The sequence below is a fragment of the Ovis canadensis genome, chromosome 19 (assembly GCF_042477335.2).
Source record: "Ovis canadensis isolate MfBH-ARS-UI-01 breed Bighorn chromosome 19, ARS-UI_OviCan_v2, whole genome shotgun sequence".
Taxonomy (NCBI): Eukaryota; Metazoa; Chordata; class Mammalia; order Artiodactyla; family Bovidae; genus Ovis; species Ovis canadensis.
The window spans coordinates 73,927,464-73,940,091 of NC_091263.1; the positions used below are offsets into that span (position 1 = coordinate 73,927,464).

A 12,628-nucleotide genomic window follows, 5' to 3' on the forward strand; every position below is an offset into this window, starting at 1 on the left:
TCCTCTGCAGCCTTCAGAACCTCCTGCACGTTACAGGGACCACTGTCTTCACCAGGCTGGAACCGCGGCACCACCAAGGCCTGCTCCCACTACCTCCCTGCCCGTCGGACTCTTCCCGTCTTCGGGCGTCGGCTAAAGTGCCCCTCCCCCCACTCAGGTCGTCACCTTCACTAAGCTGCCCCTCAGCAGGACCACTGCAGGCGTGTTCCCAGCTCAGCACCCAGGCCTGCCCTGCCACCCTCACGTGGGAACCTGCCACCTGCTCTCCGGGAATCTGCCCTGTCACGGGGACCACAGTTCCACCCTGGTGCATGGGCAGGAGAGGAGAGGGCGCGTGGGCGGGAGGAGAGGAGAGGGTGCGCAGGCCGGAGGAGAGGGCGCCCGGGCGGGAGGAGAGGGTGCGTGGGCGGGAGGAGAGGGGAGGGCGCCCGGGCCGGAGGAGAGGGGAGGGCGCCCGGGCAGGCAGATGCAATAACCCACTGGACCCGTCCTAACCTACACACCCCCGCGCGTGTCTTCACACACGAGGGTCACTAACAGCAAGCAAGGACCTAACTGCAGCTGGCTCAGTCCCCCAAGGCTGGCTCGACTCTGATTTACCGCTGCCCAGAAGCATCTCATTTAAGTACTTTTGAAAACACACACAAAAAAACCTACAATGGCTGGCATTTTTTAAAAATAAGAACAGGTTATACAATGAAGCATTTGAGCAAAACTTCACACAAAAGCAGGCAAGTGTCTCTACGTTAGGGACACGTCTCCCTCGCCATTTCCCCAGGATTATTACAAGCTGAAGCCTGTGCACAATTCAAGCGATGTTTATGGTGTTTTTATTATTGTTTCATTTCTTGAAAGAATGATAAATATTCAGTGTAAGTGGTACACTGGCTCTACGCACACTCAGGAAACACTCAACTTTCCCTTAACGAGGAAAATAAAACCAAGAGGGTCACAGCAGCCGCCGAGAGGACAGCAGGCAGGAGGGACCACAGCCCTGGGTGGCTGCATCTCCCAGCAGGGCCTGCCGGGGCCGGGGGCAGGGCAGGGGGGTCTGGGTGACTGGCCCTGCCGGCCTGGCACCGCTCCCTCCCAGACGAGCCTTCCGTACCAGGAAACGGCTGAGGAGGAGCTGGGCACCGAGGCAGAGGGCTCAGCCGGGGCACAGCCCTGGGTGCCTGGCTTACCATCAGTCCTGGGCCTGCTGGCTGGGGGGCGCCAGGACTCGGCCCCACACCAGAGAGGCCACCGCCCACTCCAGTCCTGCCCCGGGGCCCTGGGGAGCCGCGTCTACCCAGCCCTCTGAGGTCGTCAACTGCATCAAAAGCCTACTAAGAAACAAGCTGCTTATTCACTCTCTGGCTTTCTCCCGCTGTTTCGTTCACTAGGTGGTTTCTGGAGCCTGCTCTGGGCTGGGCCCTGGGTCAGGTGCTGAGAGTGCGGAGCCGGGCAGACGCAGTCTCTGCCCTCGAGGAGGTCCTTGCAGTGGGACCCACAGAAGAGACGCACACGCCCAGGGCGTGGCCAGGAGCTTCCAGGAGAGGCCCCTGCGGGCAGGGAGGGCACAGGCGAGGCCAGCCAGAGGCAGGGGTGGCAGAGGTGGTGGGGGAGGACCTCGTCTTCCCGGAGTCCGGGCCTTGCTTCACCCCGGGGGTCAGCTTCCCAGCGGAGGCAAGGGCAGGGGAGATGCCGCTGGGTCCTGTCTCAGACGGCATCTCCTCCGTGGGGTCTGAGTGAGAGGTGAGCCCACCTGCACGCAGCCTCCATCTGGAGGAATACGCCCTCGAGATCTGAACTTCCTCTAAAGCCTCATAACGGAACAGGCGTCCACACCCCCCGGGGACGTCCGTTCCTCATCACACTGACGTGGCTCTCAGCGGACCCTCGGGCTCGGACGTGCCTACTTCAGCGGCCCGCTAGACGTCCTGTACCCGCACAACCAGGACAGGACCCACATTCCCTGTGCGTGGACCCACACGGACCCCTGTGACGGCGGTGCTGAGCACCAAGGCGGCCTCCTGGCGCGGGGCGCTCTCCCCCATCTCCCCGGTCAGGGACGGGGGCCCTCGGGGTCTGGGCTGTGACGGCGGTGGAGCAGAGGGCGGAGGGCCCTGCCTGTGGCCTGACCCAGGTCCCTGTTCCCTTCCTCACAACCTGCACCTCTGACGGGTCCTGTCACAGCCCTGATAGTGGGTCGCCTGTGGACACGTCACCAGCTGAGCCCCCAAGGCCGCGCCTTACTGGAGGGCCCCAGCCGAGCCTGGAAAGGTCCTGGGAGCCTGAGGGGCGGGGCCTGCGGTGTCAGCCGCGAGCTCTGATTCTCCTTCACTCTCCCTCAGCTAACAAGCCCCAGCTGGGGGTGGACACGCCGGCAGGGCCGGGCCGGGGTCTGGCAGGCTGCAGGGGGCCGGGAGGGGACGGGGCTGTTTATCTGGAGGGGCTGGGCCGCGCCGCCTGGGGAGTCCAGGCGGTGAGAGGTGTCCGAGGCGGTTAGGGAAGTCTGACGGGGATGTTGTGGCCTCGGGGCAGAGCTGTCCAGTTTGGACCTGGCCCTGCAGGGCCCTAGCGCCCCGGGCACGTGATGCTGAGCGGGGGCTCCCAGGGAGGAGGGCACAGTGCCCGGAGCCGGGCTTTGGCACTGGCCAAGTGGCTTCAACTACTGCCTTCTCGGTCAAAGCCTTCCTCCGGGTCAGATGGGGTCACAGGAAGGAGCGGGAGAGCGGGGCTGGCTATCAGCGAGAACCCCAAGGCCCGCGTCTCCCACTAGCAGCCGGGACAGTGAGCCGTCTGCAACGCCACAGGAAGGGCCAGCCCGAGGCCCCAGCGAGCGGGAAGAGCCTCCTACCTCAGGCCTGTCGTCTGAAATCCCTACTCACTCCTGGGACCACGGCGGGTCACCGCAGGCTCCGCTGTAGGACCAGTGGGAGTGCATCCTCTTGCGCCGCTGGAGGTACGCGGCCAAGGCCCAGGTGTTGGCCGGGCTGAGGCCCCGGGACCTCCGACGGGATGGCCCCCACTCCTCCCGGCTGCGGGCGGTCGGGTGACCAGGCACACCCCTGGGCTCGGGCTGCAGTGCCCCGGCCTCAGCCCCCAGGGTGACACGCCCCTCCCTGAGAGTCCCTGCGTCACTGGACGCTTGTCATTGGTGGAGAGCCCGCCCTGCCCAGGGTGAGAGCCTCACCTCTCTCCTGGAGGTTCTGGAGAGCATAGTGCTTGTTGGGGCACAAGCCACCCGCACCCGCCCACCCTCTGGCAGCTCGTGTGCAAAACGCCGTCACCCCTCCCAGTATCCAGATCCTCACCTCGTTACAGCCTTAACTCTAACGAGCTCCAAACTCCCCTCTCAACATCAGCTCGCGTCTCGCCGTCTAGGCCCCCAGACCAGGCCTGATAATGAGCTCCAAACTCCCCTCTCAACATCAGCTCGCGTCTCGCCATCTAGGCCCCCAGACCAGGCCCGAGTGGTCTAGGGAGCTCTGTTCTGGGTAAGACGCCTCCCTGTGTGGATGGTGAAACTGGCCAAGCCATCGGCTCTCACACGCAGGCACACGGAGAACGCGGAAGCTCAGAGGTCATGGTCCCAGGCAAGTCTGAGACCCAGCACAACAAATCCCGTGGGCGCCCAGGCCTGCCCTGCAGATGAGCCTCCGGGCCCACGGAAGCCCCAGGGCCGCATCCCTGGCCCCAGACCCAGCCGAGATGCGTCCTCAGACACGCCACTGCCCTCCCCTTGCCTCCTCTGAGGATCACAGACCCTCCCTGGGCCTGGAACGCCGGGGGCCTCGCAGGTTCTCACTCGCCTGTGTTCCCCAAGGACGAGAGGACGGGTAGCCTATCCATCTTTCCTTTCCAGGAAACAAAGCCCCTGAAGGGAGGGACCAGAGCCACTGGACACCGGGCCGGAAGGGACCAGGAGGAGGGGTGGCGAGGACCCCCTGCTGCCACCCCAGGCCTCCACGGGGGACGCGGCGCCTGCGGTGACGCTAGGAACGTGCCATCATCCGAGTGTCCCCAGACTGTCCTGCCCCGAGCAGCCGCGGTTCTGCTCGCGTTTAAAGTGAAATCCCTGTGGCGACGCACAAGGGACTCGGGAGTGAGTGCCCACACGCCCTTGCCACCCCGGCTCGGGGGCTTGCAGAAAGCGGAGGGGCTCTGCCTGGCGCCTCACTCAGGGCCCGTGCTGCTGGCCCAGGTGCCCCCGGGGGCCTCCCGCCTTCACCGAGAACCCCCGCCCGCGAGGCTCCAGTCGGCGGTGCTGATCTGAGCACCGAAGCAAGCGCTGGGCCAGGCCGCAGGCGGGACGGACAGAGGGGAGACGGGGCAGCGTGGCCCGGCAGCGGGGGCGCACGGGGGCTGGCCCCCTCCGGGCCGCTCGAGAGGGGCCCAGAGGAAGGGGAGGTGAGGCCAGACTGACCTTGAGGGCCGGGATCTCCACGCTGTCGCCGAGGCTGACGGAGCCCGAGAGGATGGTCCCCGTCATCACGGTGCCCTGGCCTTTGATGGAGAAGCAGTGGTCCACGGACATGAGGAACGGCCCCGAGGGGTCCCTCGTCGGGATGGAGATCTGGGACACCAGGAGCTGGAAAGACAGGCTTGTGCCACACACCGGGGGCAGGGCGGACACCCCCGCCCTCCTGGAGACCGCCTGACTCTTTCTACTTTGCTCCTCCCTGACTTCACCAGAGAAGACTCCGTCAAGAGCTGTCTGGCACTGAACGGTCCAGAGTCCTGGTCTTGTGGTGAAGACTCTCATGGAAAAGGACCAGAGCATGGGGGCAGGCCCGGCCCGGAGGCTTCCGATAGGGACACACGGACGTATCCACAGCAGAAGCCACCGCCCCAGCAGCCCAGACCAGTGCGCTCTGCAGCTGGTGACGAAAACGTCACCAAAGCTTCACCCAGAAACAGGTCTGCTAAGTCAGCAAGGCCTGCCCTGCATAATCACAGAAACGGAGGCCGCGCATGTGGTCACGCCTGACCCAGGTCTGCAGACCCAGGGCAAGTGGACCCCGGAGCCAACCCCGCCAGCCGACCTAGGTCTGCACCCCAGCTCCACCTCCTGCTCTGTGTGCGAGCCTGGGCAAGTCACTTAACCCCTCTGAGCCCCAGGCTCTTCCCTGCCAAAATGCGGATCAACACCTGAAGCCTCCCAAGGTTCGTTAATAGTCATGTGACTGTGAATGTTCACAGACACCTATGATAAGAGCTCAGTGCAGCTCCCGGAGCGTGACAACCAACCTCCCCGCCAGAAGCACTCTGATGGGACGCCGGGCCTGTGCTGCGGGTGGAGACACCGGTTCTGTTCGGGTTTAACCCCATGGGGAAGGGCAGGGAGGCGGTGCCCCGGGTGGATGCAGCTGACGTACCTCGATGAGCTCCGGGATGCCCTGCGGAGCTTCCGTTTCAGGGGCGTCTGGTCCCCCAGGCTTGGCCGCAACGGGTATGACAGGTGCGCCCCGGAACCTGGAACAGAGACAGGCCCACTGAGGTCACCGAGCGCATCCGGGGCTGCCGGAGGACCAAGTGCGATGGAGGCCTCCGTGCCCGCCCTGCCAGAGGGACCGCAGTGGGGCCGTCACGCTCCCGCCCGGTGACCCCATGCGGAGGCCCTAAGGAGCATCTCGTGCTGAGCCACAAATGTTAGAGGGGCCCTGGGTTTAAGCTCCTTGCTGAGCCCTCCTGAGGGAGCGCAGTGAGGCCCAGGCCCTGTCCCTGAGTAAAGATCCCTGGGGAAGACCACCGGACCCTGCCTAGCCGCCTGCAGGGACTTAGGACACGCCGGGTGCCTGCAGGCCACTCCACAGCCTCCGGCCTCCCAAGCCCTGCTACTTTAAGCAAAGACTCCCATGGAGTAGACACTGACATTTTCCACTGGAAAACAAACACAAAACACAGAAAAGAGAAAACATTCCGTGTGCAATCCCATCACTGTGGTGGGATTCATCACCGTCATCCTAGCTCCCAACCTCGGTCTCTCCATGCATTGCCAAGGAACTACTTTTTCATATTTCGGTTCCGTTAGTCACACAATTTCATACCCTTCTACTTTGTTCGCCAGCATATTAGAAAGACTTTCCTGTTGAAAAATAACAACCATAAGACTCATTTGACTATGCCAAGAATACGACACAGACGCTCTCACTGAAACCCCAGAAAATGAGGACGGAAGTGTCACCACCTTACAGACGTGGAGGAACGGCTCAGAAGGCGAGTTAGTCTGCGCCGACCCCGTCCGTCAGCGGCAGCAGGCTGCAGGCGGCGCCTCCAGAGCTCGGGCTCGCGACCCGGGCCGCCTCTGCCCTTCACACGGGCCCTGCCTCACCGCGGGGCCCGGGATGCGCACGCTGTCCCCACGAATGGGACTCATCCAGGACATTTCAGAGTCTTCACTGTTACAAACAACACTGAGAGGAGCATGCCGCCGGAGGTGCCTTGGTTTGGGCGCGTTCACGAGGTGTATGTCAAAGACTCGACAGACCAAAAACCCAGTCAAGTGTGGAGTGAAGACTCTCACAGAGGCTCTTCGTAAAAGCGCCGCGAACATGATCAGAAACCAGCCTTCTCAGAACCCTGCAGGTCAACAGAGGCCCGAAGCCGTCTACGGAAGGTCCAGCCTGGAGAAACAGCCAGAGCTCAGCACGAGCCCCTCGGCAAGGGGGCCGCCACGGTGCTGTCACCTGCCCCGTTCCCATGCGCCCTCCTCGCCCCTGCAGGAGCCTCGCCCCTGCAGGAGCCTCAAGCGCTCGACTCTCGTCGGAGTGGAAACCAGCAGCCGGGCGGCCACTGCAAACAGCAGCGTGTCTGTGCCCCTCGGAGCCCCTTCCCAGGGAAACGGCGTCATTTCTCCTATTTGGCGGCTCCTGGGGAAGCCGGCTCTCAGCCCAAAGCAGGGCACAGGCCCGGCTCTTAGCCCGAAGCAGGGCGCGGGCCTGGCGCTCTGCCCGAAGAAGGGCGCAGGCCCGTCCCATGCGCACCTCGGCCCGCGCTCCACCAGCCCCGGGCCCAGGGCTGCAGAGGAGGGGAAGGCAGGCGCTGAGAATTCCAGCGACTAACCATAAAGCTTTCGGAAATTCAATCACTGTTCACCCAAGCCCTTCTGGGCCATGCACTGTAGCAGAGCGCAGCGGCGTGTTGGGCGGTGTCTGGCCTCTTCCCAGGCTCCCGAGGGCCTGCCTGCTGGTCTGCTGAGCGCCCCGCGCGTCCTGTCTGCTGGCTCCTGGGGGCCAGGCGGCTCCCTTGCCCAGTTCAGGCCTAGGCTGCTGTCTGGGCTCTAGGGGCACAGGGGTGCTGGCCAGACACGGTGGCAAGAGCCCGGAGCACAGCCCCTCCGCCCAGCAGCGCAGGGTGGGGGTGGGGTGACGAGGGCGCCTCCTCTTCCCAGGCTCCCCACCGCGCCCACCGCTGTGCCCCCTTACCGGGGAGCCGGGCCCAGAGCTGCTGACTGTGCACGCAGGCTGACCTTCGTCAGCACACAAGAGCCACCTCCGATCAGCTAAAATGACACACACGGGCATCTGTGTGTGTGTGCGTGTGTGATGAACACAGAAGATGCAGACAGAGGGAATCTGAGCCTCAGGTTTGGAAAAGCAAAATGCAAAGTAATGGTATTAAAAGACACGAGCGATACTTAGGATTCCTTTGCTCACAAGTCAAGCCAGGCACAGAGCGGGGGGTGACCGTGAACAGCTGGCTGCGAGGGCAAGCCCCAGCCCAGGGCCGAGCGCACAGCAGGTGCTCCACACGTGACAGCTCGTCATGAAGCCCCTGGTCGTCCGGACCCCACATCCAAGGCTCCCTGACGATAAACACGCCGAGGCCAGACCTATCAGCTTGCGCTCCACAGAGGAAGAAACATGACGGAGGCCAGGAGAGGAAGTCAGTGCCGGAGACCGCGTCAGCTGCGAGCGGGGGTGCACCACGCACCGTGCAGGGGGCCGCCGGGCCCAGGGGCTTATCGCCCCCCCAGGCTGAGGGAAGGGGCGCTGTAAGCAGACAGCTTGGTTAGAACGGAAACAGGAGGGAACCAGAGCAGGTCTGGGAGAGAGTCCCCAGGATGCTGTCAGACGGCAACCGCAGTGGAGAAGCAGAACAGCCTAGAACAGAGCATGGCGCCGGTGTGGATAACAGCCGCCTCAGACTCCGTGCGTGTGGGGAAGACAGACGGGGCCTGCGGGGAAGCACTGTGGCTTGATGCGTTGCGAAGATACGGGCACATTGTTACCTTCTATTTTTATTTCTGTTAACACCGATAAATGCTCATGCAAGAGTAAATTTAAATGTTTTCAGAGATAAAGAAATCAGAAAGAAAAATAATCAAAGAGCTTGACTACATAAAAATTAGACACTTCTGCACGTAAAAAAAAAAAAAACCACCAAAAAACGGAAAGACAACAAATGCTGAAGACTTGCTTATAGGAAACGTGACGGGCGGAGGGTTAGCGAGTGGCATCCTTATTGACGTTAGACACTCGTGAAAATCAAAAGGGAGCACTAAAATCGCAAGAGGCAAGCAGACAGAACATACAGGCTCAAGTTAAACACAAAACAGCACTCACAGACCTAAGGAAAGGCGCTCAGTCTCACCAGTAATTAAAGAGCCGCGCATCATCATAACGAGAGTGAAGCAACATTCTACCTTGGAGTTTTCAAATCTCTCGTTAAATTGGACACTAGAGTTCACCTGCGAGAAACGTCAGAGCGCCCAGAGATGCACAAAGGGCTCGGAAGGGCTCCCGCCCTGTGACCCGGTGCTCTCTTAAGAGCAAAAGACTGGCAGTGCGGACACAGCTGAGTGCTGGTCAGAGACGCTCATCAGGGATTATTTACGAACAAGAAAGGAAGCTTAAGCCTTTCCCAAGGGGCGGCAGCAGAGTCACGGCCACATGAACAACTGCTCCATAAGATGTTAAGTAACAGAAGCGCAAGTCAGGAAGGTGAACACCTCGGGACCACAGCTGTGTGCTTAAATGGGGAGAACTGAATTCAGCAAGGCTGCACGGTATGAGGTCAACACACAAAAATCACCTGTGTTTCTATATACTAGCCAAAACAATCTGAAGTGGAAATTAAGACAGCGCTTCCATTCATAACAGCACCTAAAGAATGAACTATTTAGGAATAAAGCTAACCAACGACAGGAAAGGCTTGTATACCAAAAACAACAAAACCTGGATACGAGACATTTGTAAAGATCCAAATAAAGAGAAAGACATTCGTGTCAGTGAACTGGAAGACTTACTCCTGCTAAGGTGTCCATTCCACCTAAAACCACCTCCAGATTCAAAGCAGTCCCTGTTACAATTCTAACCACCATTCTGTGCTGAAATGGAAAAGGAGACCCTCAAAATCAGGTGGGAATCGCGAGGAGACCCCAAAGTCAAAACGGTCTTGAAACAGCAGCAGAAAGGTGGAGGGCTTAGATTCCCGAGGCAAGCTTTCCACAAAGGGGCGGGGACTCAGGGGGGGCAGTGCTGGCCGGGACAGACAGGGGCCTCTGGAGCCCACACGTAAAAGCACAAAAGGGGACCATACGCTGCCGGGAACACTGGACGTCTGCAGAGGGGTGGAGGTGAGCCTCTGATGCAGCCCGTACAGAAAAGACGACCAGCAACGGAGGAGAGACCTGTGCTTAGGAGCTAACACAAAGTTCTCGGGCAAAAGAAGACTGGGGAAACTCTGCGTGACATCGAATGTGGCAACAATTTCATGGACATGACACCAGAAACACAGGCAAGAAAGAAAAAGCAAGAAGGAAACTGGGTTTCATCAAAATTGAAAACTTCTGTGCGTCCAGGAATACTATCAGGCGAGTAAAAAGCAGCCTACAGAACGGAAGGAAACATTCACAAGTCTGGCGTGGGCTTAGCCTTCAGGACACGTAAAGACCTCCTCCAGCTCGAGAACAAAGCACCTGATTGAAAAACGGGCACAGGACCTGACGGCCATTTCTCCAAAGAAGGCAGAGAGCAGCCAACACACACAGGTCTCCACGGCAGCCACCAGGGAAGGCGCGCCAGGGCCACAGCGAGGCGCCACGCCACACCTCCTAGGATGCCCGCGGAGCCTGGAGCCGCGTGCAGCACGTGAGAGGCGGAGCGGGGGCCCCCAGAGAGCCGCCGAGAGAGCGCGTCGCCACGCGAGCCGGGCCCACCCCAGGCTCACGCCCCACGGTCCCGGCAGCATCACTGCCCACAGCCAAGAGAAGGCAACGCGCGTCCATCAAGAGAGGAACGGATACGCAAAACACGGCCCGAGCCCCGAGGAAAAAGGGCTGCGAGTCTGACACACGCCCCAGCGTGGACGGACCTGGAGCCCTGTGCTCAGTGAAGCGGCGCAGGCAGAAGGCCACATGCGGCCCGCTTCCACTCCCATGAGGTTCCAGGACAGTCAGACTCCCAGAGACAGAGGCAGAGCAGAGGCCAGCAGGGCCCGGGGGACAGCGGGGAGCCGTGGCCGGTCAGGCCAGCAGGGCCCGGGGGACAGCGGGGAGCCGTGGCCGGTCAGTGGGGACAGGGCTTTCGGGGACCACGAACAAGGCTTGCCGGCAGCGGTGGCGGGGCCCAGCTCTGCGAAGGCGTTCAACGCCGCAACAGTGCGTTTACACATGGATAAAAGCGCAAACGTCGTGCTTTTGAACGTGGAAGACGGTGCGGTGATGCAGGGCGGTTAGAAGAAGGGAATGGGGTGAATCACGTTAGAAGCCGCTGCTCTGGGAAATCTTTTGGGGGCTTCACTTTCTTTAACCACTTCTCTCTATTTTCCAAAGTCTCTTTCAGTTCCTCTTTGGATAGGAAAAATAAAGCACCGTGGTTTTACCACTTTCAAGGTTTTGATGCTTACGTAGGTTGGCCGGCCAGCGTTCTCCTCTCTAGCCTGAAAGCTGCTTCACGTTTGAAGCAGCTGTTACAAAGGGTCTGCCTACCAAGGGGCCGTAAGGAAAGGGAGAGGAAAGTGACGGTCGCTCAGTCGTGTCCGACGCTTTGCGACCCCATGGACTATCCGTGGAATTCTCCAGGCCAGAACGCTGGAGTGGGCAGCCGTTCCCTCCTCCAGGGGATCTTCCCAACCCAGGGATCGAACCCAGGTCTCCCGCGCTGCAGGCGGACTCTTCACCAGCTACGGCCACTGAAAAGGACTGAAGGGGGCTCTCAGCTGCGTGCAGGTACCGCTCAGACCCTCCCGCGAGACGGCTGCCCTGGCAGGCGCACCCGGGCCTCCCCACCTCCAGGCACTGCGTGAGGAGAGCTGAGGTGTCAGCGGCCCTCCAGAGGCCAGTCTCCTCTGCACGCGCAATAAAGGCTGTGACTGACCTTCACCCGATAAATTAAAACAGGAAGGGTGATCTAAAGGCGTGCGTGAGAATTTCCCTTAAATGCACCTAATCTAAATGGTTGGTATTAACTGACCCCTAGCAGCATCCTAAGCACTTCCCAGAAGGTCTTGTTTATAGCAAACGATGCGGACGCTGTACAGGAGTCCCAAGGACCTGGTCTCCCCTTTCTGACAAGTAAATAGAACGGCAGGGAGATCAAATAACTCACTAGAAAGAAGATATAACTTTTTATCTTCCTTTTTACAGTCTCACATCCACTTCCGCTGGGAATAACAAAGTCTGAATTCTTATGCAACACTTATCTAAATGTGTCGATTTTATCGGGTTGATGAATTTTGCTAACAAAAGGCAGCGCTGGGAAATCTTTTATGACACATTTGGCCCATTCTCGGGGCTGAAGCTTTAATTTAACCAACCGGAGAATTCTGAGCGAGAGCTGCAGGTGTTAGAGCCGAGAAAAGCGTCGTAGGGGGAGAGCATATCCATCTTCGTGACGGGAGACAAAACCATCTCCACTGTGTGTGCCCTCAGGCGGGAGGAGCAGGGGCTGAGGCCTGACAGGGTCGGGGGCTGTGGGGCAGGCGGTGGCCGCCGGTCCATCCTGACCAGGAGGCGCTGGCCGCGAGGGGGCCTGAGGACACAGCCGGGCGCACGAACCCCCGTGCTCCGTGGCCACCGAGCACCCAGGGCGCTTTCTGCCCCACGGCCCCCCACCCCTCCTGCCCCCGGACCCTGAAGACCAGCAGCCAGCGTGGGACAAGGCCGTGGGCCCCTGCTCAGGCCGCCCGGCTGCCCTCTCCCTGGGCTCTCTGCTGTCTCCGGGACCCTCCCCACCACAGCCTGCCTCTCTCAGGCACTCCCCTGCACAAAAGTCAACAACTCCCCACTTCCCCCAGGACAGAATTGTAAACCCCTTGGCATGAAATACTCCAGAGGGCCCTGTGATCCAGCCTTTGTCCATCACCCCTCCATCCACCTGTCCGTCTGTCCATCCAACTCCGTAAGCCTCTGTGACGGTCATGTCCAGCCATCACCCAAACCCGCCCCCTTTCCAATAACCAGGTCTCAGCTGAGCAGGCAGTGAGCAGGCAGGGCTGGGTCCTCACCCACAGGGTCCTGTGGTGGCGGGGGGGCTTGGGGCTCTTTCAGGCCGTGTGATTCCCTGGACCCTCCCTCGTGCGCCGGTGCCGGGCTCTGACCACTCCCCCAGGACACACCCGCAGCGGCGGGCCAGCAAGACGCAGGCGGCCTGGGTCCCTGAACGGGGCGCTGACGGAGCCACCCGCCGCTCACGTCAGG

General features: G+C 60.8%; 1 protein-coding gene across 4 annotated transcripts in view; it reads right to left on the reverse strand.

The window, feature by feature from the left end:
• EEFSEC (eukaryotic elongation factor, selenocysteine-tRNA specific) overlaps window positions 1-12,628 on the reverse strand; it is a 118,038-nt gene that overhangs the window by 52,774 nt on the left and 52,636 nt on the right. For all 4 annotated transcript variants that reach the window (XM_069561079.1, XM_069561081.1, XM_069561077.1 and 1 more), the window contains 2 exons: window positions 5,364-5,460; window positions 4,412-4,576 (listed from right to left, as the gene is read on the reverse strand). In XM_069561079.1, the coding sequence (XP_069417180.1) occupies window positions 4,412-4,576; window positions 5,364-5,460 (262 nt within the window). The remainder of the gene's footprint in view (window positions 1-4,411; window positions 4,577-5,363; window positions 5,461-12,628) is intronic.